Source organism: Onychomys torridus, chromosome 7 (genome assembly GCF_903995425.1).
Source record: "Onychomys torridus chromosome 7, mOncTor1.1, whole genome shotgun sequence".
NCBI classification, from domain to species: Eukaryota; Metazoa; Chordata; class Mammalia; order Rodentia; family Cricetidae; genus Onychomys; species Onychomys torridus.
In genome coordinates, this window is record NC_050449.1 from 53,464,796 (window position 1) to 53,491,357 (window position 26,562).

Consider the following 26,562-nt stretch of genomic DNA (forward strand, 5'->3'; position numbering starts at 1 on the left):
AACATGTCCCCTCTTACTGGATGCCCTTCCCTTTATCAGGAAACACCAGAATCCTTGAGGGCTGGGCTCAAATGCCCTTTCCTCTGTAAAACATCCTTGCTTGCCCCTGTAACACACTCTTTGAAGCTTTGTAAGTCACATGGTATTCTCTATCCCATTCCTTCCTTTGTTTCTAAAATTGCTTAACAATTTTGTGAATGTGTAAGTATGTATATGTGCTGTATGTGTGTATGTGTGTGTAGGTGGGAACCGGAAGTTCATGTTGGGTGTCTTCCTCAATTGCTCTCCACCTTATTTTTTGAGTCAGGGTCTCTCACTGTACCCGAAGCTCACCAGTTCAGCTACACTGGCTGGCCAGTGAGCTCCTGGGATCCAGCCCTCTAACACTAGGCTTGCTAGAGTGAAGAGAACATTCTTATCTGTGGAGGTGGGGGTTGGCTGTGAGATGATTAATTGAATGATCTTTCCCCTGTCACTTCTCCCATGCCTCTGTCATTCCTAAGTCACCATCCCTTGCTGGTCAAACACTTTGTCGCATCTAGTTACTTCTGTGTGTGTCTTTCCTCCTTGTCAGAGCAGAATATAAACCCTCCAAACAAGCTGTGGCCGCCACTTCTTTCCTACAAAGTTCCCTTCACCATGGATAATATTAACATCAGATTAAAATATGTTGCCGCGTGGCTGTGGTGCACGCCTTTAATCCCAGCACTGGGGAGGCAGAGGCAGGTGGATCTCTGTGAGTTCAAGGCCAGCCTGGTCTACAGAGATCCAGGACAGGCACCAAAACTACACAGAGAAATCCTATCTTGAAAAAAACAAAACAAAACAAAAAAATTAAAATATGTTTCTCTAGTTCTGTGGTTCTCAACATGTAGGTCATGACCCCTTGGGGTTGAACAACCCTATCACAGGAGTCACCTAAGACCCACGGAAAACACAGATATTTACATTGTGATTCATAACAGTAACAAAATTACAGTTATGAAATAGCAATGAAAATACCTTTATGGTTGGGGATCACCACAACATGAGGAACTGTATTAAAGGGTCCCAGTGTTAGGAAGGTTGAGACCCACTGACCTAGTTAATCTTTTGTTAGTTCAATTACAGGCTGAGAACCTAAGGGTAGAATGAGTCCCTGCTCCACCAAGGGTCACACACTGTCTTTGTGACTTCAGCTCTGTTTATATCATTGTGAGAAATCTGAGACAATGAATCAACTCCTTGGGTTAAAAGAAACCATTTGTTAACAGTAACTGGAGCAATCCAGTCTGGACACATTTTTGTTCTAGCCATGTGTGGTCTGAAGTTCACAACTGTGCAACTAAAGGTGTTTAAAATCTCTTGTAGAGAATAAGAAGTAACTCAAAGGGGAAATGGCTCAGCTGTTTCTAGTGCTTGCCAGCTGGGCATGGCGGCACAAATCTTTAATCCAAACATTGGGGAGGTAGAGGCAGGCCTTAGTCTACACAGTGAGTTCTAGGCCAGCCTGGGCTACATAGAGAGACACTGTATCAAAATACCAAAAACAAAACAAACCAACCCAAAAAACTAAAACTGACCCCCCCCCAATAAAAGAAAGAAAGAAAGAAAGCAAGAAAGAAAGAAAGAAAGAAAGAAAGAAAGACCAATCCTGAGTGTTCACTGCTTTTGCAGAGGACCTAAATTGGTTCCAGATCACAGCTGCATGTAACTCTAGACTCATGGGATCTGACACCCTCTTCTGTCATCTGTGGCCACCTGAATACACATGACACCAACACACACCACACACACACACACACACACACACACAGAGAGAGAGAGAGAGAGAGAGAGAGAGAGAGAGAGAGAGAGAAAATAATAATAATAAAAAATCTTCAAAAAGTAATCTAAACATTATTTATCTCTGCTCAACTTCTACAAACATTTCTCCCTACATAATACTACAGCTTTCCACCTGACAAATGGACTGAACCTGCTTTCCACACTTAGGCTGTACATGTCCCTGCGGCAGGTGGGGGTCTCCAAATCTCCCAGAGTAGTTGGTCAAAGATGGAGCCAGTGCCCAGTGAGAGGACCAGGATGATGGGCCGGAAGAAGGAATTCTCTCTATTATGCCAGTGGCTGGGAAAGCATGGCAGATTTAGATCTGAAAGGAGCTCCCCAGGCCCAGGAAGCCTGCCAGCAGAAACGGGGGAAGACAGGGCACCCCCTCACACAGCAGGAACTAAGCTGCACAGATCTGCTCTTGGTTCTGTTTTGGTCTCTGATGGATGAAGTCAACTGACTGCTGGCTTCTCTTGCATATAGTAATGAGTGGAGTGACAGTTGTATGTGCCTTTGAGTTTTATTTAATGGCTAGGCCCTGAGAAAGGCTAGGCTTCTGGGATAGGGGACAGCATGTAACATGCTTTTAGCTACTAAAAAAAAACAGGGGAGGTGCCTATAATTCACTGCATGTCTACCATATTCCAGGCACAGCATCTACGTGGTCCTCTCCTAATCTATGGAATGCTGAGGAGAAGAAAGCTAATTTTTTCACACCCCTTCCTTAACTGCAGAGCCCCTTGGTCCTCACAGGAGCCTATAAATCCATAGTGATCCACCCCTGGCCTTTTGCCAAAGCTAGTGTAGCCGCCGGTGGTCCTCTGAGCAAAACAGCCGCCATCTTTATCAGCTCAGCTGAGCCTGCTTGTAAGAGTCAATCATGATTGAACCTGAGGAGTGTTGGCACTCCTCAGAGAGGGAGGGGGTGAGGAGGGTCACCAGACAGTCACTTAAGGTTTCAGCCACGAGTGTGCAATTCTTCTCTAACTGCACATGGGCTAGGAACCTCTGAGCATATAGACAGGGAGGAGGGTAAGTAACTGTGGCGGTTTGGCTAGGAATGGCCCCCACAGGCTCATAGATTTGAATGCTCGGTCATTAGGGGGTGGCACTACTTGACAGGGATTAGGAGGTGTGGCCTGTTGGATCAGGTGTGGCCTTGTTGGAGGAAGTATTTCTCTGGGTGTGGGCTTTGGGGTTTCAAATGCTCCAGTCGGGCCCAATGTCTCATCTTTCTGCTGCCTGTGGATCCAATCTGGAGGTAGACCTCTCATTTTCTCTAGCACCATGTCTGCCTGTGTGCCGCCATGACAACAATGAACTAAACCTCTGAAGCAAGTCCCAACTCAATGCTTTCCTTTATAAGAGTTGTTGTGGTCATGGTGTCTCTTCACAGTACTAGAACATTGACTGAGACAGCAATCCAAGGGGAAGCCGCCATGCACCCCTCCAACACTGCTAGGTTGGGATCAGACAGAAATCAAAGGGGAAGCCGCCTTGCACCTCTCCAACGCTGCTAGGTTGGGGTCACCTACACTCCTGCAGGCCACCCCTTGCCCACGCTCTGAAGGAAGCCCAACAAACCCTTGAGTTTCCCCGGGGGAGCTTCGGTTTGCCGCTGGAATCTTATGAGGGCACGCGAGACGTTCTTGACGTCTCACTGGGGAAGGAATCAACTTTGGGATTCTGAGCTACCAGTGTGTCTCTGAGTGGCTCTGGGAGTCCCTGGGACACAGCTGATCCCTGCCAGCGGTACACTCACCCTTTCACTCCATTCTGTGAGGAACCAGCTCTTGGCACAGGGCCCCATGTCACAGTTCTCGATGTCATTTGGGCGGAGCTTCATGTTGCATTCCTCATCATGTGCCACATCCCCGATGTTGCTCACACACTTCACATCCCGGGTCCGCTGCCCCACGCCACAGGGCACCGAGCACTGGAACACAGCAGGCTTTGGTATCCTGTCCTCAGGCTTTGTCACCCGACCCTCAACAGATGAGGTGAGAAGGACCCTGTTTGTTGGGTCCCCTGCAATTCCTGTAATTCCCCGGGGAGGAAATGATCAAGGGAAGACACCCTGGCCTGTTCCTCTAAGAACCTTCTTGGGTGGCATCTTGTTTACTGGCCTGCTCAGGGCCTCAGCCTTTCCATCTCCAGGATGCATGCACCACACTAGAAGGTGCTGACTTTACTAAGTAGTCAACCTTCTCTTAACACATGGGAGACACAGGGCAGGTGAAGTCTGCAGGTACAGGATTCACTCACATAAGGCTCACTCACAAGACTGGATATGGGCCATGCACACTAGCCAGAACTCTACTGAGCTGTTGGTATGAAATGTATTTGCAGTCAGGCTGCCCAGCAAACATTCCCCCACCCTACCCATCACGGGTCCTAGCAGTGGGAGGTGGGAGTGTGGTGGTGGGTATTTGAGAAAGAGGGAGGTCCCGTACCGAGGTCCAGTCGGTCCGAATCTGCCACTCGCTGCAGATCTTGAGCTGGCAGGTGCTGGTGGTCTCAGGCTTCTCCAGGTGCTGGCAGCGGTAAGGCTGCACCGTCAGGCTGCGGTTGGCATACACCTGGCGGCACAGGACCTGGCGGTGCTGCATGCCCAGGCCACAGGTTTTGCTGCACTCAGACCACTCCCCGATGTCCCAGCTGGCTCATGGAATGGATGTGGGGAGGGAAGAGGGGAGAAGATCAGTTAACAGGAGTACACAGAAAAATCAATGGGGGCCCTCTCCCCAGAACAGTGCCCAAAGGTCATGTGTCTGTAAGGGAGCCTGAACGAGGACATGCTATTTACCATGGCTAGATTGTTCAGATTCATAGAAAGAATGAGACAGGTAGAGATGATTTTTATCTAGTCATCAAAGCAGAATCCCCCCAATAACACCCCCCAAGTTGGCTTAATTTCCATATAACACTAACCCTCTTGGGAGCTAAGAGATGTCTCCTAGGCATTCTCTGCTGTCACTATTTCCATGCCCTAATCTTGACAATTACTGAATGAGACTAGAGGTGTTCAGCACATATTTGAATACAAATTATATTTTTCTCTACTCCAAGGATTAAGCTTTGACCTTTTGGGACCTGCCCCAATCCATCTGAGACGGTCTCATTTATCACTTAATGACCTGTCTCCAACCTCTCTTGGACACTCTTCCTGAGTCCTCCAGGCCGACTTGGCATCATCTATCTTATAGTCAGCTCATCTGTGAGCTGCCTCACTGGGTTCTCATTCCTACGGCCTCCCTTGATTTCCTGGACGGGATTCCTGGCTAAGCTTGCCGGCTTGCTACAGACCATCAACTCCCCAGTTCTTCCAGAAACATGGGCAGGCTTGCTAAACTGTCTGTGTCCTGGACACAGTTCCAGTCAGTGTTTATATACCACATTTATATGGGGTTAAAAACTCAACAGTATCTGCTGTTAAGATTTTGTGCCCATCAACCCCAAGTGACCTGAGGAAAGGTGACCTAGCCAGAGAGGCCTCTTACAAGGCTGGGCAGGGGAAGAGGTTGCAGGGTTCCTCTTCTGGGGTTGGCTTCATGCTGGGGTCACAGTAGCTCTCAGGAACCTCATCGTGTGTGTTTCTGTGCACACAGCGGAAGATTGGGTACTGCGACCCTGTAACGACAAGGAAGATGCCTGAAGGGCAGCCTACGCACTGGGATACAGGCCATGATGAAGATGCACAGGCATTTGGATGCTGATGCGGGGGGTACAGGACTGGTTAGTTCAAGTCCCATATCCCTCCATCTTGTTTGTTGATATAGACATACTTACATGGCTCTGCTAGGGGCTGTGGGTGTGCAAAGAACACACACACACACACACACACACACACACACACACACACACACAGTTCTTGTCCCCAGTGAATTTACAATCTATTTGTAAAAGGAAGATAAAATTTTTTATAGTTGTTGAAGATTTTATGAGATGTGGTGGGAAAATGGTTCAGTCAATTAAGCCCTCGTACGAGGACCCACGTTAGATCCCCAGTGCCTGTCAAAAAGCCAGGCATAGTGGCACATGCTTAGAATCCCACAGTTGGGGAGGTGGAGACAGGTGGGTTCCTGGAGCTGGCTGGCCAGCCACCTAGCCTCATTAGTGAGTTCCAGGTCCCAACAAGAGGTCCTCTCTCAAAAACGAGGTGGATACCTTCCTGAAGGATGACAGCCAAGGCTGTCCTCTGATCTCCACGCACACACATGCATTCATGTGCACCCATGAACACATGTATATACACATGCACATACATGTATGTACACACACATGCACACACAGAGACAGTAAAGAGCTCACTTGTCAATAGAGTGAGCACAGACTGTGCACAAACAGAAACTTTCCCAAGATTCTCTAGAGGTGTCAGAGAGCAAATGCCCTGGAGGGTCTAGCTGTGAATAGAGAGATGGCCAGGCTTGGGTGTGTCTGTGCCCGTGTGTCAGGGAAGGGGGCTGTCCACTGGACTAACGTGGGATGAATTTGGCTGCTAGCCAGGCACTGATGTGTACATGAGGTTGAAGAAGGATATTCAAGAATTACAGAAGAGCAGCTGCCATCCTGCTTTGTTTCACACGATCCTCTAACAGTTTCCTGATCTCAGCCTTGGCCTCCTCAGCATCGGCCCACTTCCCACGAGGCCGTGCTTCTCAGGACAGTGAAGCCCTGGTTCACCTCGGTAACCTCAGGGCCTAGCAGAGTTCTAAGCTGTTAGGACTCTTTTGGAAATATAGTAACTGCTTTATGTTTTTGTTTTGAATACAAAGACTGGTTCCATTGCCTTAATAAGGACAAACTATTTTCTATAAAAAGCCAGTTATGGGGAATTCCTGGGTCTCAGTTCAACTTTGTCTCTCTTCTGCCACCTGCTGGCAGAAGTTGGGTATTACTTTATTATTATGAAGTGGGAGTAACTTGTCCCTACAAAGGAGGCTAACATAAAACTCTAATTCATTTAAAAACCATGCTTATCTGTGCTTCTAACCGGTCAGGCATTTTTAAAAAAAACCTACAACTCACTAAAATTTTAATTGTACCATGAAGGCTAACTTTTTTTCTTTTACAAGTGTGTTTAATAATCTTTTATTACATTTGGTCTTTGACAGTTTTGCGTGCACACACACACACACACACACACACACACAGTGCATTCTCATTGCCTCCACTCTCATCCTCCCACCCCTGTTATCACCTGCTCCCTACAGGGATTCCATGCCTGGTACTATAAATCCAGTTAAAACCACGGGTAAGAGGTGCTAGATTCTAGGGCAACCTACTGCTGTTCTCAAAGTCACCTCTAAAGGGACAGAACAGCAAGCTGCCTTCTGGACACACAAGCAAATGCTACTCTCTGTCTTAGTCAGAGAAAGAAATGGCAGAGGATGCAGGGACACACGGCCATTCAAGAGACTGAGGGTAAGTGATGGTCGGGTGCTCAGCCATAAACATTTAACGTCAGTACCTCAATGTCATCAGTCATGTGTGTGATGCAGGGCTCCTTCAAGCTGGCCTTGTGTGACACCCTGAGCCAGAGGGCAGCTTGTGTAAGAAATATGACAATTTCTAAGAGAGTTTTGAATCTGAGATAACCATTTATTGAAATTACTATGGCAGTAAAGGGGCCTATAGTATTTATATAACCTGTAGCTATAACTCAAGACCACTATTTAAAATGTTCCAAGTCCAAGTATCAGCTGAGTTCAAAGCAGTTGTGACCATAAAATTAATAGCAAACAGAGCCCTTTTTGGTATTAAAGTTTGTCCAGCGACATGCCTGTATCCATTACATAGGATCTATTTTAGTTTGGTTGTGAGCCTAGCCTTTAACGGCTGAGCCATCTCTCCAGCCCTATATTTTATTTTAAAATTCTGATTTATTTTTATGTTGTATGGGTATTTTAGCTGCATGTATGTCAGTATGCTACATTTGTGCAGTAGCCACAGAGGCCAGAAGACAGTGTCAGATCCCCTGGAACTGAAGTCACAGATAGTTGTCAGCAGCCATGTGGATGCTGGAAACCAAACATGGATCCTCAGGAAGAGCAGTCAGTGTTCTTAACTGCTGAGCCATCTCCCCAGCCCTAGGAGATATTTTTAAATTAAATTCAACCCACATTAAGCACATTGTGCTAAGTCACAAAGATGAATAAGACTCAGCCCACAGCCTGTGCATTTGAAACTCAGCTATTAGGGGATTAAGAAAAGATTTTAGCTGGCCTGTTCCTTTCCCTCCAGACCATGTGGCTGTAACTTTTCCACTTACAGCTCTGTGGATTGAAAAGCAAGAGTAAGGTACCCCAACTGCTTGGCACTCACAGATGGGAAACCTAATACATTTAGCCCAAATGATACAGGATACCATAGGAATGCTCTGTGCCTGGAAAGATGGGTCTTGCTTGGGGTTGTCTGGCAGATGGCCACTGCTTACCTCCCCTCCCATTTGACTGCTTTTACATGCATTGCCCATTGTCCATGGTCCAGCTCCATGGAAAGGTACCAAACACATGAAATCAGAGGCTCTTTGTCTCTCCGATGCGGAGAAAATAGCAGCTTTATTAACTCTTGCTTCTGGTGACTGCAATGGTTTCTTTCTTTGGTTTAGCTTTAGTATCTGCAGAGAGGGATTCTGTCACCTGGAGTCCTATTGTTCGAGACTGAGATGCAACGATTCCTCTGATTGCTAACAAGCAGGGGCAGGGTGGCGGGACAGGTGCTGGTTGGCCTTCAGGTGGCAGGATGGACCTGAGATTGGTTGCCCTGGCTTGTACGCAGTCAGATTGATCAAAATAGAGTCATGAGGTACTGGACATGGAAGCAAAACTTGGGGAACAGTGTTGAGGTCTGTGAGACTAACTTGAGAGTCAGTCGGAAGAAGCATCAAGAAAATAGTTGAGTAACTCCAGACTTGGAAAGACAAGAATCAACAGAGCCAAGCCAGGAGATGCACAGAGGTCTGGGCATCATGGCTGATGGCCACAGTGATCAAGGGCCACTCTTGGGTACCGTCTTGAGGGAACAAAGTCTTGGATGGTAGGATGCTGCTGAAATGGTAGCTGTACAGGTGTGATCACCTTCACCAGGGAGGGTGGGAGATGTCTAGGAGGGGGTTTGTGAGGGACAGATGATGGTCTCTCAAGGGCAGGGACTTGGGTTTTGTAGCGGAAGAGTACCCAGTACCAGCACACTTGTGCCAAGGACTGAGTTTAGCTGCATGCTTTGTGTATCTGCAGTGCCCCGCCCATGCCCTGCGTGTCTTTGGCCATCAGTCCTGTGGGAGCACAGGGTTCCAGGTGTGTCCCCCCTGTGGCTCTGAAGCTAGAATTGTTCTGAAGAGGAGCCTTGAACATGAAGCAGATATGGAGATGCCTTTCTCTTCCCCTCCCAGGTGACAAACAGCAGGAGCTGGGGAATGTCTCCTTTGTGTCCTCCAGCAAGCATTTCTAATCTTCTGATGTACCACAGTGCTGTTATCCACAGAGGTCCTGCTCAAGAGCCTCACAATCAAGCTCAGAAATGCTTTTGTTTTGTTTTAAATAAGTTTACAACTTTTGTCTCAAGCCACGTTCACAGCTACCTTTGGCCACATGTAGGATGTTTCTCCATTGAGGATCCTGCCGAATGACCACCTGGATGGGCCAGTAGCATCCACCCAGGGTCCTTGTCTCACCACAGCCACAAATCAGTATTGTGCAGTCCCTAGACAGGGTGGGAAAGAATCTTCTCCACATGTCATTCTGGATTGCAAATGACACAGTGACAGTTTTCATCGGAGCTGGGCACCACACCAACTCGTAAGCGGCAGAAGAGCTGGAAAATGGTCCATCTGGATCTCGGGTTCCTATGTCAATGCTGAGACGCCCTGCTTATCTCTATAATGCCTTGGATAAAATCTTATTAAATGATCTTGGCCTTTTGGCAGAATTATCTCTAGCTGTCTGACTCTGTCAAGACACAGTCTACAGGCATCTCATTTCCCCTCACAAACTTACAATAGAAGCCAGTTCAATCATTCTCCAGGCAGCATTCTCTGCTCATGTGGCCTGAGCACAACAACATGGTGCAAGAACAGCTCATAAATTAATCTCCAATTACCAGGTGCAATTGTTGTGGACTCATCAAGGCTTTGAGCATAAAGAACTCCAGCCCCCTTCCCTACCCCTGTGCACACACCAAGAACCAAAGACCTAAATTCCAGTCCCCAAAGCCATTAGGCCAGTGCTAAAGTTGGAAGTGAAAAAGTTAGAAGCATCTGCCAGGGATGTTTGTTTCTGTTTCTGTTTGTGTGTGTATGTGTGCGCGTGCGTGCATGCGTGTGTGTATGTGTGTGTGTCTTTATGTGTGTTTTTGTGCTAATTATTAAACTTGCAAAGTTCATACTCTCAGATCCAAGACTGTGTGTATGCATGTGTGCTAATTATCAGACTTGTAAACCTCATACCCTCAGATCCAAGACTCTCTCTTTGTGTGTGTGTGTGTATATATCTCTGTGTGTGTATTCACATGTATGAATGTCAGAGGATAACCTGAGGTATTGGTCCATGTTTTCAACCTTGTTTCAGGCAGTTTTTCTTTGCTGTTTTCTGCTGTGTCGGCCAGGCTAGCTAGTTTGGGAACTTCTGTAGTTTTCCTTCTCTGCCGGCCATCTCTCTGTGGGGAGCTGAGATTGCTTATGCTCATGCTATGTGTCCAACTTTACTTGGCTTTTGGGATTTGAATTCAGGTCTTCATGCAGAACCATCTTCCCAGCCCAGATTCAAGTCTCTTGAAGAGAAAAAACCAAAAACCATTCACCAAATTAATGTCCGGGGTGAGTCACATAGTCTTCCAGGTTTTAGAAAACTCTGTGGGGGAAGCGGGGTCGGACACAAAGCCTTTGTTTCTATAGTATCATGCCTAGAGAACAACTGTTTCAGGGTAACAACAGAAGAAGATGCCCTCATCCTAGATAGGGAGAAGATTCTAACTATGTAGTACATAGGTGTTTCCTTGCAAGGAGGTTCTCAAGTCACCTTGAAGGAGTCAGAGTCAATATCTAGCCCCACAAGCCTGACAATCACATACGGGCTTCCAGACACCACTTTCTCCATCTATCCTGACCATGGAATCACCAGGGGAAGGACCTTGGATCTATGTTACAGATGTGGACTCCTTCACACATGTCACCCTTCATATAAAACTACAGCCATGTTTTGCTTTGAGGTTTTCAAAACACCATTAAGAAAAAAAAAACAAAACTCCACTTTTCTCCTCAGCCCTATACTCATATCTTCCTTTTGCTTGGAGAGAGGCTACATGCTTCCTCTGGCATGTGGGCTCCCTTCTTGTAGCAGTTAATACATATGACATCTTTAGGCCAGGGGTTTTCTCTGGTGGTCCTAGCTGACTGAAGTAGGACACTGGATGAACCTGGAGTTTTTCTTTTTTTTAAATCAGGAGAATACGAAAATAGTATATGAAGATGGAAGCTGATGAGTGAAACCCAAGCCCCCAAAATGTTGTTTCCCCTGACATCTTTAGATTTGAGAATGGCATTCACACCAGCCATCTATAAACTTGATTTATCAACTTTGAGACTCTGAAGTATGTGGGTATGTTCCCTGATTGTTGATGACCATAACTAAGCACAGGGACAGCTCACCTCAGCAGGCCTGTGTTGTTCCAATGTTGTGTGGTTTGTTTTGTTAACTGAGTAGTTTCTTGGACACACCCTTGGGGCATGGTAACACTCTGCCCAAAGGGACACTAGCCCTTCTCCCCATCCCCTCTGCCCAGCTAAAAACCACCAGATTACATTCCTAAAGCTAGCCCCCAAGGTCTGTTCCCTTATTTGGCCACTTTCTCCTCCTGAGGCTGACCACCAAGGTCCAGCTATCAAAAGTATTGAAGTCCAGCAATCAAAAGCCCCCTTTGACTCACCCAATTAACATGTCCAATCAAAATACCACACCGCATCCTGGCCCATTCTAACACAGACCTCCCCCTTTTTGCTTCTTAAAAATGACACCTGCAAGGTCATTTGCTGCTGTTTTCTGCCTGAGTCAGAAAGCGGCCACTTTAACTTTTCTTCCCTCTCAATAAAGGATCTCTTTATGAAAACAGGTGTTTGGGTGTGGTTTGTGCCTAATCTGGGGCCCAGGAGGACACTCCCGCTGTGTGTGGGGAGGGGTGGTGTTCCCTTCACTACCTGAGTGTTTCCTATGCCTGTGATCTTGAGCCATGGAGGCCCTGGAAGGACAGGGAATGTCTGTTTCTGTATGCTTGGTGCCCTGGTGTACTGTGTCAGCTGACCCCCAGGGTGCCAGAGTGAGGCCTTTGGCATGATGATGTAAGCACCTGTGCACCAAAGCGTGGGTGAGCATCTCTGGTTGGCAGTATCTGACATGAACTGTCACATATATTGCTGGAGGATGGTGCCTCTGCAGGAAGGGATTCCTGGGAGCTGGTTTCTCCTGGAGTCGGCCCATGTGCCCACTTGCTCACTCAAATCTGTTCTTTCACTGTGACAAACAGGGGTGTGAGCACAGATTTTCTGCATCTTTAAGTACCACTTCTGGATGAGCCTGTGGGTTGTCTTTGAACCTCTAACACAACAGTACACATGAGCAAGCCATCTTGCACGTGGTTTATGTGGTGAGGGGCTGCCTCATCAGCTGGGCCCTCCCTTATCTGCCTTGCTTGGGCTTCCCACACACACAGGCTTACCTTTCCCACAGGTGGCAGAGCAGTCTGTTGTCCCCAGCTGCTTCCAGTTGTGGTCCCGGCTTCGCCTGGGGGTCTGTGGGGCTGGCACCACGTTGTCTGGTCGGTGGGAAGGGAACCTATCAGGATGCCTGACGGGGAAGGTCTGTGTGTGCGAGGAGTCTGGTGTCAATACCTCAGGGGCCTCGCCACGTGAGTCTTCCTTCTCCTGGTTCTTCTCCCTCTCTTCTCTGTCCTCCGGGCTTCTATCTTTGGCCTCCAACTGCCCATTGACAGGTTCTCCTAGGAGAGGCAGCACAGACAGGTGAGGTTCCTTTGGACACTGAGTTGAAAAAGGAGACAGCTTTGCCGCTGGACAGAATGCAACACAAGTCATTTGAAACCACAGGCGTACTTCTCTCATATTTAAAACATTACTAAAAATCAGAGAGAAGCAGAGGTGGCTCAGAGGTTAGAAGCTCCGACTGCTCTTGCAGAGGACCCAGGTTCAATTCCCAGCATCCACATGGTGGCTCCCAACTGTCTATAACTCCAGTTCCAGGGGATCCAACACCCTCATCTGACCTCCTGGGGCACCAAGCACACATGTGGCACACAACAAAACACTCATACATATAAAAACATGTAAAAAGATGAGTAAGACAATGTCAAAGGCCATGAGGAGACAGTCCCTCCCCCACAAGCAAACAAACAGCCCCAAACCTCTCAATTTCACTCAAAATGAGACTCTCTTCTATGAAAACATGGACCAGGAGACCCTCAACTCTTTTTCTTTTTTTAACCTCTCACTAAGGATTACAGAGTTTGGAGGCTCAAGTCCCTAAATCCTCTGCTGGAAGGTACAATCCCCCTTTTTCACTGTGCATGGGCGTGCAAATAGATGCCAACTTTGGATTAGTGCTCTGGATTTTAGTGCTCCAGATTAGCAGTCTGGATTAGTGCTCCAAATTTTAAATGCACGTATGCTTTTACCTACTTATGTAGTTTCTGGAATATTTGCTGTATACACATTCTTATTATTTTACTTAGGGCTGTTCATAGAAATATGGTTACTAGTGGCTGGAGAGATGGCTCAGCTGTTAAGAGCACTGGCTGCTCTTCCAGAGGACCCAGGTTCAATTCCCAGCACCCACATGGCCGCTCAAAACCGTCTGTAGCTCCAGTTCCAGGGAGTCTGTCACCTTCACACAGACACACATGCACGCAAAATACCAGTGGACATTAAATAAGACTAAATCATTAAAAATTTAAAAAAAAGAAATATGGTTACTAAAATATTCTATGAAATAGCAAGACAAACAGACTTCAGTGCGTACTGGCGGTCAAAACCAAATGCCACCAAAGCACAACTGTGAACTTGGATAAGCAAGAATGCAGCCCCCGGAAGTTCTAACCCAGCAGCATGATCATGTGTTGTGTGGTGGACAAAAACACATAGACTTGGGTTTGTACACACACAGACGCACACGTGTGCAGCTGTGGCATGTCGGTTTTGAGATATGACATATCTTTGTTTCCCACCCTCTTCAAGTCTGAGAGAGTATCAATGGTCTTAGATTCTCTTGCTTATTTTCATTTTAACAGATAAAATGAAAGCCATTTGGTTTGATGAGGACCACTCTCCCTTGGCATGGTGCAAACCTGGGTTCTCAGGAAGGATAGAGCCGAGTTCCCACAAGCTTCAGTGGGGGGCAGGCAGGGCGAGGGGACGATGGAGCAGGCCTTGTCAGACAGTGATGTCTAAAAGCTTGGGCAGGGCCAGGGCTTTGCAGTTCCTAAGCATCAAGGACGCTGACATGAACCACAAATGTCCTTGGAGCAGGACCACATCTGAGGTGAGATGGGGGTCTCCATCCCATCCTGTGTTCAAGCTGGAGGGTTCCACGAGGCTCCTCCTATGAGCACTTCAGTGGAGGCAGTACAGAGGGAGGGGACAGCGGGGGTGGGGGTCCAGTGGTGCTTTAGCCCATCCTAGATCCAGGGACTTTCCTTATGCTTGTTGCACACATGTGTGTACATGGACACCCGCTACATGTGTATAGCCTCTGGATTGACTGAGAGGGGATTTCTTGCTGACTTCAGCAAAGGGTGATGATTAGGGTGGATATGAGTTGACTAATTGAAAACAATGATATCTGATATGTAGACAAATGCTCAGATTTTCTGCAGACACGACTGTGTTTGAGTAGAGAGGGGGCAGGGCAGAATTCACTGCACTGTTAAGAGACAGTCCCTCTGGGAGGAAAAGGGAGTTGAAGGCAGATGCTTTTTGTTTTGTTTTAGTTGACGTTATTATTACTTTTTTTCTCTTAGTGTATGCATGTGTACATATGTATACCTGTGTTTACATGTATGTGAATGTACACATGTTAGAGTGCATTGTACATATATGTGCAGGCCTGCAGTCACAATCAAGAGTCTTTCTTGATTGCTCTCTGCCGTATTCAAGGCAAGGTCTTGCAACTGAACCCAGAGCTCACTGTTGGCAGCCAGTCTACCTATCCTGCCTGAGCTGGGGTCCTCTGTCTCTTCCTCCTGAGTGGCTGCAGTGCCCATGGGCCATTAAGTTGGTTCTGGAGATGTGAGCTCTGGTCCTTCCCTTGCTGGGTGTAGAGCCTTGATGCTATTTTTAGAGCAGCTTTAGGTGGGCAGGAGACATGGAGTACCAGGGCCCGAGGTATTCTCAGGGTCCTTATAAAGGAAAGAGACGGGTGCCTGAGAATGAGAGGGGATGGCACCGTGCACAGAGCCCAAGTGGGAGCGAGACTTGAAATGTGTACCATGTTGGCTTTGGAGGTGGAGGAAGGGGTCAGAGGCCATGGAGACTGAGGTTTCTAGAAGCCAAAACAGGAGAGAAATGGATTCTGACTGGAGCACTTCAGTATTGGCCTCATGAAACCCTTTCCAGACCTCTGACCTCTGACCTTCAGAACTGTAAGACTATCTTCATCTTATTCTAAGATACCAGTTGGAAGGTCATTTTGCTACAGCAGCAATAGGAAGCTGATGTACTCATCCCAGATGTGGGATCAGGATGTCTATCTTTGACTTAGGATCAAGTGAATGAAATATCCTATCAGTGAGACTCACATGGAGAAACATGTTCTGAGTCTATTGAAATATGTGTCCATTGGGTTTCTCTACATTCAGGACCAGAGGGTAAAGGGGAGAGAGAGAGAGAGAGAGAGAGAGAGAGAGAGAGAGAGAGAGAGAGACAGAGAGAGAGAGAGAGAGAGAGACAGAGAGAGACAGAGAGACAGAGACAGAGAGACAGAGACAGAGACAGTCTCTTAAAGTGACTCAGAATACTTGGTGACAAGGTAGGGACCTTACCTGGTCTCCTGTGGGGTGGCACCTGTGGGCTGATAGCATTGTTCCCCATGATCACGTACTCGTAGTGGACTCCTGGGTTGGGCTGCTGGTGTATCATCTGAGGACACAAAGTCAAAGTCACCACAGCCCACACATACCCCAATTTCCTTCTGGCTTGGATCTCAATAATGTAAGTGGTCCTGTAGTTAAATGTGCAAGTTCCCATCTTTTTACAATAAACCTGTGGCATGGTAGATGAAGTGACTTCCAGTGGTTTCTTGTGGGCTGTTCTGAAGAATTAAAGACTTCATGTGTTCATGAATCAGAAGAAAAGTGAGTGAATGGTCAAGATTCCATCAACATAAAAGTCAGGGTTTTAAGCCGGGCAGTGGTGGCGCATGCCTTTAATCCCAGCACTTGGGAGGCAGAGGCAGATAGAGCTACACAGAGAAACCCTGTCTCGAAAAAACAAAACAAAACAAAAACAAACAAACAAACAAAACAAAACAAAAACCCAAAAAACCAAAACCAAACCAAAACAAACCAAAAAACAAAACAACAACAAACCCCAAAGTCAGGGTTTTATAAAGTCAAATTGGATAGGGTCTATGGTGGGAAAAGCTGCTGCTAGAAGCCATCCTCACCCAGGGCTTGGCTCTGTGGCCTCTAAATGTCCCATTTGAGCACTAGGTGGTGACCCAGAGTCAAGCGAACAAGGACTAGATCTGGGCAGGATGGACCTGGAAAACAAGGGCCCTTTAATCCCTCCAGGCCAGTAAGATTGGCTGGTCCTCAGTCCTTTCGCTTGTAGGCTCCCTGAGTCTCACTCACTTTCACACAAAGAGAGCCTCAGAACTATAATGAAATGAGTGGAAACCCAAAGCCCAGATCAAACAAACAAACAAACAAACAAACAACAACAATAACAAAAAACCCAAACAAACATAAAACAAAAAACCCACATATTAAAAAAAAAATGTAAGTCTGTCTCGATCATGTTCTTTGAGGAAACAACGATAAAAACAAATAACCAATCAAAAACAAAAGTAAGTCGGATGTCCAGCAGGAAGCTTCGTGGGCTGCAGAGGTCTGGAACAGAGGCCCAAGGTAAATGAGGGAGGCCAAGCCTTCCTGTGTTCACAGCTGTGACGGCAGGAGGCAGGGCGACAACGGACTGGAGTCACAGCTCTCAAATCTACATTATAATGGGGAGCCAAGCAAGGGGACATTGTCTTGTCCATATTTCTGCTCTGTAAAGTGGCTCTTGCTGACCAGCTGTGCAACCAGTCTCTAGATCCCTAGTGTTAATCTTTTCATCAGGGAGAGAGAGAAGAATGACCGATTTTGAAGTCTTGTTACCCTGCAAGTACCCGAGTCACGTCTGCACTGGAGTCCTGCATATCTCTTTCCTGCTCCCTACTAGTGAAATGGGCTCCCCCCATCACTGGCCCCGAGGCAGGCAGATGTGAGAGTCACTCACCTCCTCACAGCACAAGACCAACTCATTGGCATTGCAGAAACATGACCCTGAACACCGGACCCCTGAGGGACACAGCTACGTGGCTGCAGGACCTTGGTGCCTGCTCCAACCCCCCTAATTCCCTTTGCACACCCTGTTTCTCCTTCTGCCTTCCCCTGTGCCTCTTCTGTGTGAGGAAACACCCTGGGTTTGGCCACTGAAAGCCTTACGCCATTTATGGGGTTATTGTTGGCCACCTTTCCTAGACCACCCACAGGAGGCTTTCCCTGGAGGAGCCTCCACCTCTGATACCATTCAAATTTACCCAGAGCCAACCAACCAAGTAGATGACTCACGAAAAACACCCCAAATGAACTAAAGCAAGGCGTCTTTTGTAACTTTTAGCCTACTATCCATAAAGAAGAGCAGACCATAACTGTAGAGCTCCAGGAACAATCACAATGAGCTATTTCTAAGACCTGACACAGCAGATATTAGAGACCAGCACGGCTCCGAGGACAGTAGACATTTGTGTATTTATTTTAAGCTTTTGTTTCTTGTCACCTTTTACTTCCTCATCTTTTCAGAAAACTGGATTCTAGTGGCTTCATGTGTGTGTGCGCCCATGTGTATGTGTGTATGTGGAGGCCAAAGGTCAACCTTGGGTGTCATGACTCAGGTGCTGCCCCACCCCACAATGTTTGAGACAGGGTCTCTGACTGGGTCCTAGGGCTCACTATTAGGCTAGGCTGGCCGGCCAGCGAGTCTCATTGATTTTCCTGTCTCTGCCTCCACATCCTGGGATTACAGGCATATGGCATCACACCCATCCTTTACATGGCTGTTGAGGCTGGAACTCAGGTTCTCATGCTTGCAAGACAGGCACTTTATAGACAGAGTGAGCTCCCCAGGTCCCTCTAGTAGTTTTTTTGTTTTTGTTTTAAAGACCATTAGAGGCAACTCTTTAATTTAATATTAATTTTCTGGCTTCAAGTACAGTGATCACAGCCCTGTCTCTATGAAGCAGAGCATGTGTGTGCAGCTAAAGCCTTATTGGGTCATCTGGGTCCTCTCCAGCGTTCCTTCTCCATTTGCCTTGATGGGGTTGAGAAGGTTGGGCCTACAGTGGGCTGCTTTGCACTTGGCATTTTCTTCTTACTGCCATAGAAGAAAACACGCCAAATTAGCACTGAGAGGAAAGAGCCTGGAGGAGCTCCAGGGCTCATGAAACAGGGCATTTGTTTGCTCTGCTTCGGTTCAACAAGTAAAATTGGTTTTACTGGGTCCATAAACTCCAAGGGTAATAAAGCACCTGGTAGACTTTATGGTTTCTGTGAGTCTTGTACATTCAGGGGTAAATGTTGAAGACCAATGCCAAGCATTGAAAGGGGTCCCTCAAACAGGCTTCACTCAAATGATTTTTATGAAGCCTGGGCCGAGACATGTGGTTTATTTGTTCAGAGTGATAGGATCCCAAGTCCAGAGGGCACCCCCCCCCCCCCAAACACCCAAACTCACATAGACATCCAGGATCTCATTGGTGGGACCTTCAGCCAAAAAGGACTCCCCAGCAGTGCTGGAGATCTCATTGGGTCGCTTGTAGGTGAACATTGTCCCTCCGCCCTCATACTTCCCCGGGCGGTCAATTGCCCAGTTCCCATTGATGATGGAGCGGCCAGAGCGACTTCGCAAGGCTGTGGAGACAAATGAGGCGGTTTCTCTGGTAAGCTCAGGGTGTGCACAAGAAAACAGTGTGAAAACCCAAGTCACTAATCTAATGGCCCTGGGGTGTGCATAGGGTTTGCGAGCACACCACCTCTGTCTGGCTTGACCACTCCTCACCTCAACGATTCCCTTCCAGGTGGACTTGGACAAAAGGAAGGATGGGTGGGGGTGGCTGGGAGAAAAGGATGTGAAACAAAGGGACAAGAAGCGAGGGGAGAATCGGGCATGAGGGAGGGAGACTACTTCACATAATTGTGCCATTCCTGAGGTGAGGGCCTTCAGCCCACGGAGGAGCTTAGTTTGGCTTTTGTAGTGCTTTTTATTTTTTGTTTTGATATAATGAAGCCTAAATTTAAGAATTGGGAGATTTCACATTAAAAAAATGAGAGTCTTGGCTTTTCTTGTAAAACAGGAAAGCATGTTAACAGTGAACACTGGCCCGACATTCTCCCAGGATGTAGGCAGCAGGTACTCAGAGGGATGCCTCACTTTGCAGGGGTCCGAAAGCTCTGATCAGGCTCTGTGTCCACGCACTGTCCATCATTCCTCAACAGTCCACACACTGTCCATCATTCCTCAACAGTGAGGCCTGTTGTTTTTAAGTAACTCTCAGTCATTAGATTTTACCAATAAAGACTCAGGAGCCAGTAAATAACACAATTTCGGGGTTCACAATGAGATCAAATACCCTGCAACATTGCTCCCCTTTTTTGTCTAAATAAAAGGAAAGTCTTTAACACAGTAAAACCATTTACAATAATGAAGCTATTTTTGCCCAGCTTTCCACAGTGTCCAGCTCGGTTGTATTTGGCAGTCTTAGCATGAGGTATTTTTGTGTTCAAAGTTCTGTAAAATGTCTGTGTCAGTCTCAGGAACTCAGCAATTTGAATGTTTGAGGAAGTCTGTAGTCCGAAGCTGATCTTTGGGTGGTGTTTAGCTTAGTGGCACTCCTGGCGGGGTAGAATACAACAGTCAAACCAAAGGTGTCCACTGTTCGAGCAGAAAATCAGGGGTTGTCCACAGGAAGGGGCAGTGCCTGGGCAAGATGGCAGCGTGGGTGCTGGTGCTGGCCTGGGGCTCCAAGCTGGGATTTTCAGGCCAGTCAGCTGGAGCCAGGAGATACCACTTGGCCAATTTGCTCTTTTCTTGGGACATTTTCTCTCCATCCGTCCTTTTTCTCCAGATGTTCACTTGTCCGGTGGTCTCTGGATTCCTTAGTTGGAGTTTTTATTTTCTTGGAAAGATAAAAGCAAAACTCTGCCCGACCCTAATTCTGGGGGTTCCTTTTTTGGCAGGTTATATCTTTCCTAGGGCAAAATGTTTTTTGGCAACAGAAAAAGTATCTTTCAATTAAAATTTTTTTAATTTGAAACTAAATATACCTGAGAATGTGTGGATAAATATACCCACATTCCCCTTTCTCTTTATATATAACTTCAAGGTTAAAATGTATTTATTTTTAGATTACAAAGGATATTTGTTTTGAATTTTAGTCTGTCTTTTGTAAGCACAGCTTTTAAATTTAAATCACTGTAATTCTTATGTGTCTGCCTTTGCCTCCCAAGTGTTGGGATTAAAGGTGTGAACCACCGCCTGGCTATGGAGTCCTTATAGTGGTTATTCTTATAGGGTTATCCTGGTTTAGTTTGATTCTCCATTTCCTCTTATTTTTTAGTGTTAGGGGTAAACTTTCAAGTATTCTGAATGTGTAATCTATCATTCTTGCTGATTTATTCTGAATTTATTTCCTGGCAAATTTTAATATTCTAGTCTTAGGATGCCAATTTGTCCACTATTTCATTATTTTCAGATGTTTTGTCTGCCTTGCTTGTATGAGCTACATAAATTTTGATATCTTTGCTAAGTTTTGCTAGGTTTTGCCATTTCCATTCATGCCTCCCATGACCAGATATCTTTATCATTGAGCTGCCAGTTAGTGGTTTTCCATTCTGATGACAGTATGGCTATACCATTGCACTTGCACCATGATTTGGAGAAGACAGAGACTTTCCTTTTGCTTTCCTGGTGGTTTGTCTTATAGCCAAGAGTGCTGTGCTGACTTTGTGGTTCCTTCCTTAGTATTGGCCATTCCATCCCCTGCTCTATAGGCTGCTGCCTTCCATTAGCCTTGGTTTCATCATTGGTTTACAAACCATCAGTAAACCATGCATTAGCCAGATGTTGCGACCATTCTGTTGGTCCCCATAGCAATAACAGGTGACTCTTTTGGGGGAGGGGTGAGCGCAATCTCGGGGGTTCATGGTGTGACCAAATATCCTGCAGCAGAGGCTGAGTCTCAGTGACGAACACAGATCTTTTATGACAGTTATAGTGTTTGCCTTTCTTCTTGCAGAACAGCATTTTTCTTACAATCCTGATTGTACACTTACCAATGTGGCTAAGTCTTGCTTGTAATTCTGACTGTACGCTTACCAACAGGCGCAAAGCCAAGAGGGCCACATGGTTTTCTGGTCTTCCTGGTCATGTTTATTCTTTTTTTATTTCCTTCCTAACTTCTCTGTTTTTTTTTTAAAAATGCATATTTATGTGCTGTGTGTGTGTGTGTGTGTGTGTGTGTGTGTGTGTATGTGTGTGTGTGTGTGTGTGTATGTGTGTAAGCCTGGAGTTTGACGTCAGGAGTTCTATTCAATCATTCTAAGTCTTATTCACCGAGGCAGGGTCTCTCAACTAAACCCAGGCCTTGGATATGGCTAGCATGGCTGCCTTGTTCTGGGGCTCCCATCCCCACAGAGTACTTTGACTACAGGTGGGTTTCCATTCCTACCCAGAATTTACCTGCATCCTGGAGATCTGAACTCTGGTCCCTGTGCCTGTATGGGAAATGCCTTAACTGCTGAGCCACCACCCCAGCCTCTGTGGGCGTTTGGGCCCGTGGGCTGTGTTGGAGACTTCTGTTCACTGTCAAATGTATTCCCTATTGTGTTGCTCTTGTTAGCCTCATTCTCCAGACACTGGCTGTTTGGTTTGAATGTGAGGTGTCTGCCACAGACTCATGTACCGAACACTTGGACTCCAGATGGTGGTACTGTTTGGGAAGGCAGTGGGACCTTTAGGTGGTAGAGCCTTGCTGGAGGAAGTAGGTCACTGGGGGGTGGGCCTTGAGGGCTTATAGTGGAGTCCTACTTCCTGTTCATCTTTCTTTGCTTCCCCATTACAGCTACAATGTAACCAGCTGCTGCCTCACCTTACCTCCATGACTTCCCCACCACTGCCTGGCAAAATAAACCCTTTCTGCCTGAAGTAACGACACACTTCTTCAGGGACAGGAAGTGACAACTTGGGCTAGCGGTAAGGGAGGAGAGAAGGAGAGGGGCAAGGGCGGGGAGGACAGTATGGGGGATTTTCAGAAACATCTGGCATCTTGAAACCCACATGACAATGATGGACTAGGCTTAAAGATGTCCCCTTTTTCATACGTGTTGCCAAACTGCCTTCGGCTATTTATGTTTTTACCGTGATTAGTGTGGCTCTCAGCCTTGGCTAGAGGAACCCGTTTTTGCAGCGGGTAGCCATGCAGAGACTCACAGCTGGGCAGAGTGAGGGGAGTAAGTGACTGATGAACGCTCAGCCCTAAATGAGGCGTCTCCATCAATCCCCCCAGGCTCACTCCACATCCTGGGGGAAGAGGCAGAGTGGATGTGAGCACCAGCTGGTCGGGAGGAGCTCGAGAAAGGCTGTCTTCGGACATGCCGCGGCCACTGCACTCACGTACTCCCTGCCGCTATGGTTGCCAGGACAACACAGAGCCAACAAGGACAGTGAATATTCCCAGTAGGCAGCACTAACTGGACCCAGCAGATGACAGCAGTCAGAGCAGGGCATGAAGGTGGGAGGGGACACACTGAGGACTGTCCGGAGGGAGTGGCCGGGGCTGCTGAGGAGGGCATCATCAAGATTCAGGATACCTGTGTGGAACTGTCAAAGGATAAATACAAAGGTATTCTAAAAAGATCAACACAGATGTTTAAAAACAAGGACATCTCCATTTTAAACACCACAAACATAGTAGGCCTTCATCTTGTTGTGCCTTCACTCTGCAGAATAAATCAATTTAACCCTTAACAACTCCATTGTGGACATTTAGCTATAAACCAAGTCAGACAGGAACTGTCTGGTAACGCCCACTCTGATTATCCATCACCCAGTTTCAACAAGGGGTACACACTCACGGCCTATCGCACTGCATTCTGCAAAACCAAGATTCCATTTATAAGGATTCTTTTGTTCTTAAAGCCATTTTTAGCAGTGTTTCTGTAGCTGGCTTCCCCAGAGATGAGGCCTTTGTAGTCAGGAGCTTCATGAAGGGACAGAAGAGTCTCCATACTTAGGCACTCCCCCAGACCCCACTGAACACTCCAGCCTGACTGGAATAGCAAAAGTCAAGGGCAGACACTAAGGAAGTGTATATTGAGCACCTTCACCATTTATTACAGAGGCTGACCATCTAGACAGCTCGGTTGGTAGCATGCCTACATGGCAATGCAAGAATCCCCAACTTCTGCCCCCAACATTGCATAAAACTGGGTGTGGGTAACTCATACTGGAAGGCTTGGGAGTAGAGGCAAGAGATCAGAATTTCTAAGTCATCCTTGGTTACCTGGTGAATTTGAAGCCAGTAGGGACTACCTGAGATCCTGTCTAAAAGAAGAAGGAGGAAGAGGAGGAAGAGAAGGAAGGAGGAGGAGGAGGAGGAGGAGGAGGAGGAGGAGGAGGAGGAGGAGGAGCAGCAGCAGCAGCAGCAGCAGCAGCAGCAGCACACTTAGGGGGCTGGAGAGATGGCTCATGGATTAAGAACACTTGCTGCTCTGGCAGAGGACCAGGGTTCAATCCCAGCACCCACCTGGTGGCTCACAACCCTCTCTATCTCCAGTCCCAGTGGATGATACATCCTCTTCTGGTCTCTGCAGGCACAGTAGTCTTGCACATGGTGTGCAGACATGCATACAGGCAAAACACCCATACACACAAAATAAAAATGAATACATTTTCAGAAAAGAAGCACATTTGGGGCTGGAGAGATGGCCCAGCTGTTAACAGAGCCTGCTTGCTACTCTTCCAGAGGACCTGGGTTTTGTTCCCATCACTCACACTGGGTGGCTCATAACCACGTGCAACTCTAGCTCCTTCTTCTGGTCTCCATGGGTAACTTCCACATGAAGCACATGTGAAAACAGGCTAAAAAGAAAAAAAATGCAAACAAACAAAACATGCAGGCAGCTCATTTCTCTGAATCATCTAGACAAGGTTTCTTTTGGCTTCTCTTCTCAACAGTCCATTGAAAGAAATTCAAGTGAATGTCACTACTACTTCCATGTTACTTCCTGGGTAAATAGCTCATGGTATTCACAACATCCCCATAATGCTATTCTTTCATCCAGAAAAGTCCCCCTCACCTCTAAGTCTTTTCCCCCCAAGACAGGGTTTCTCTGTGTAGCCCTGGCTGTCCTGTAACTCACTCTGTAGACCAGGCTGGCCTCGTATTCAGAGCTCTACCTGCCGCTGCTCCCCCAACTGCTGGGGTTAAGGGAGTGCGCCACCACCGCCTAGCAACCTCTAAATCTTACTCATGCCTTATGCTGGTTTCCTCTGGAAAGTCTTCTGCCCACTCCAGCATGCTTCTTCCTTCATTTGCTCTACGAGTCACAGCCGCCCTGTAAGGCCTCCACCCATTTGTCCCCACAAAGCGCCAAGAAGGCCAAGAAGGCCAAGATGTGGCCTGATGATTATTCCCAGCCATAGCTCCAGGGTACAGCACACTGCTAACCACATAGAGATCTGCTGAATGTAAGAATACTCAAGAGGAAAAGAAAAGAAAAAAGGAAAAAGTCAGAGAAAGAACAACAAACAGGCGATTCAGAGACCCAAGTTCAAGTGTGCCATAAGCAAATGAAGTATTCTGCCAACTTCTAACACAAACTCAAAGCACTCTGAGTTATTTTTGACCTGCTATATTCTATTAACATTAAAAAATTCAATATTACCCATATTGTCAGGTACAAAGTAAGCAAGTACCCACAATGCAGCTGATGAGAATTTAACTTGGCTCTGCCACACGGGAGGTCAATTTGATCTCAATGTTAAAACCTGCATGTATACTTTGGCTAAAGAATTCCATTGGGAAAGTACCCGAGCAATCTATTCCTGGAAGCAAAAAAGTGTTTGTGATGGTGATGCTCCATAAGTACACAGACGATCTCAATGTTTATCAGCACAAGATGGCTTCAGTAAACCATAACGCTGATAACCACACAATGGAAACCCCAGTGCTCCAAAGTGAATGAGAGGAGTCGGGGTGTAGGAAAGAACTCCAGGATATATTTTTAAAAAGTGTGTCTGTATGATGTTTTACTGCACGTGTATGCATGCAGGTGCTTGTGTGTGCCACAGTACACTTGTAGAGGTCAGTGAACAACCCGGGGAGTCAGTCCCCACCTTCCACTTGGTTTCAGAAAGGATCTCATCACCATATATTCAGCAGGTTACTAGCCCTTAAGCTTCTAGGGATTCTCATGTCTCCACCTTTCATCTCGCTGTAGGAAGGCTGGGGTTACAGAGATGTGTTATCACATCTGGCTTTTATGTAGGTACTGGGGATCACGCGCTTTGCTCACTAAGCCATGCTTCAGTCCAATGATTTAAAAATGATACTTAAAAAACAGCTGGGTGGTGGTGGCACACACCTTTGATCCCAGCACTCGGGAGGCAGAGGCCAGCCTGGTCTACAGAGTCAGTTCCAGGACAGCTAGGGTTACACAAAGAAACCCTGCTTTGATAAACACACAAAAGAATAAAACAAAAAACAGAAATGAAGACCTGTGTGATACTATTTGACTGAGCATGCTTTTCAACGAAACTTTCATGTATGTTGTATGTAAATGTACACACAACTATTTAGAACAGCAGTCACACACCTGTGAGCATTTGGGACAGGAACTGGATATAGGTTGATGTGGAAGAAGAGAAGGAAGACATTTGGTTCCCATCTTGCCCATGCTAGTGGTGGGATTAAAGGCATGTGTCACCATGCCCACATGTCCTTTCAGTATCACTTAAAATTATTTACCATATACATGTGTAAATATTTAAAAATTTAAATACACAGGCCACGGTCCATGCAGAAACCCTTCTGCAGGGTTAATACCCCACCCCCATCAGCCTCTCCCATTTACAGCATCAGAAGCTCTGAAAAGGAGTAGCTTCTGGCTAAGGTTTTATTGCTAGGAATGACAATATGGAGGAAGAGGTAATCCTTTGGAATCTCAGAAGCATCTGGAATACTCCACAGGGGGAAGCAACAACAGCTACCCTGGAAGATAAGACCTGGGGATCCGGAGTCTTTTTACCGTTGGCTGCCCTTCCCACCACATCCCCTCTGAAGGTTTAGATGGCCCTTCCACTGTGCAGTAGCAAATAACTGGAAAGAACCTATCGGACCATTAGCAATCTGGTCATGATTCCAGGCCCGGCTGGCTTCTGACAGAGCTCCAGACAGAGCCCCATCTGGCTGTGCAGAGAGAGAACAGTTGCAG

General features: G+C 46.8%; 1 protein-coding gene across 2 annotated transcripts in view; it reads right to left on the reverse strand.

Annotated features, from left to right (window-relative positions):
• Positions 1–26,562, reverse strand: part of Thsd4 (thrombospondin type 1 domain containing 4) — a 564,519-nt gene that overhangs the window by 19,397 nt on the left and 518,560 nt on the right. For both annotated transcript variants that reach the window (XM_036194378.1, XM_036194379.1), the window contains 6 exons: positions 18,806–18,981; positions 15,850–15,946; positions 12,520–12,798; positions 5,310–5,439; positions 4,263–4,467; positions 3,572–3,745 (listed from right to left, as the gene is read on the reverse strand). In XM_036194378.1, the coding sequence (XP_036050271.1) occupies positions 3,572–3,745; positions 4,263–4,467; positions 5,310–5,439; positions 12,520–12,798; positions 15,850–15,946; positions 18,806–18,981 (1,061 nt within the window). The remainder of the gene's footprint in view (positions 1–3,571; positions 3,746–4,262; positions 4,468–5,309; positions 5,440–12,519; positions 12,799–15,849; positions 15,947–18,805; positions 18,982–26,562) is intronic.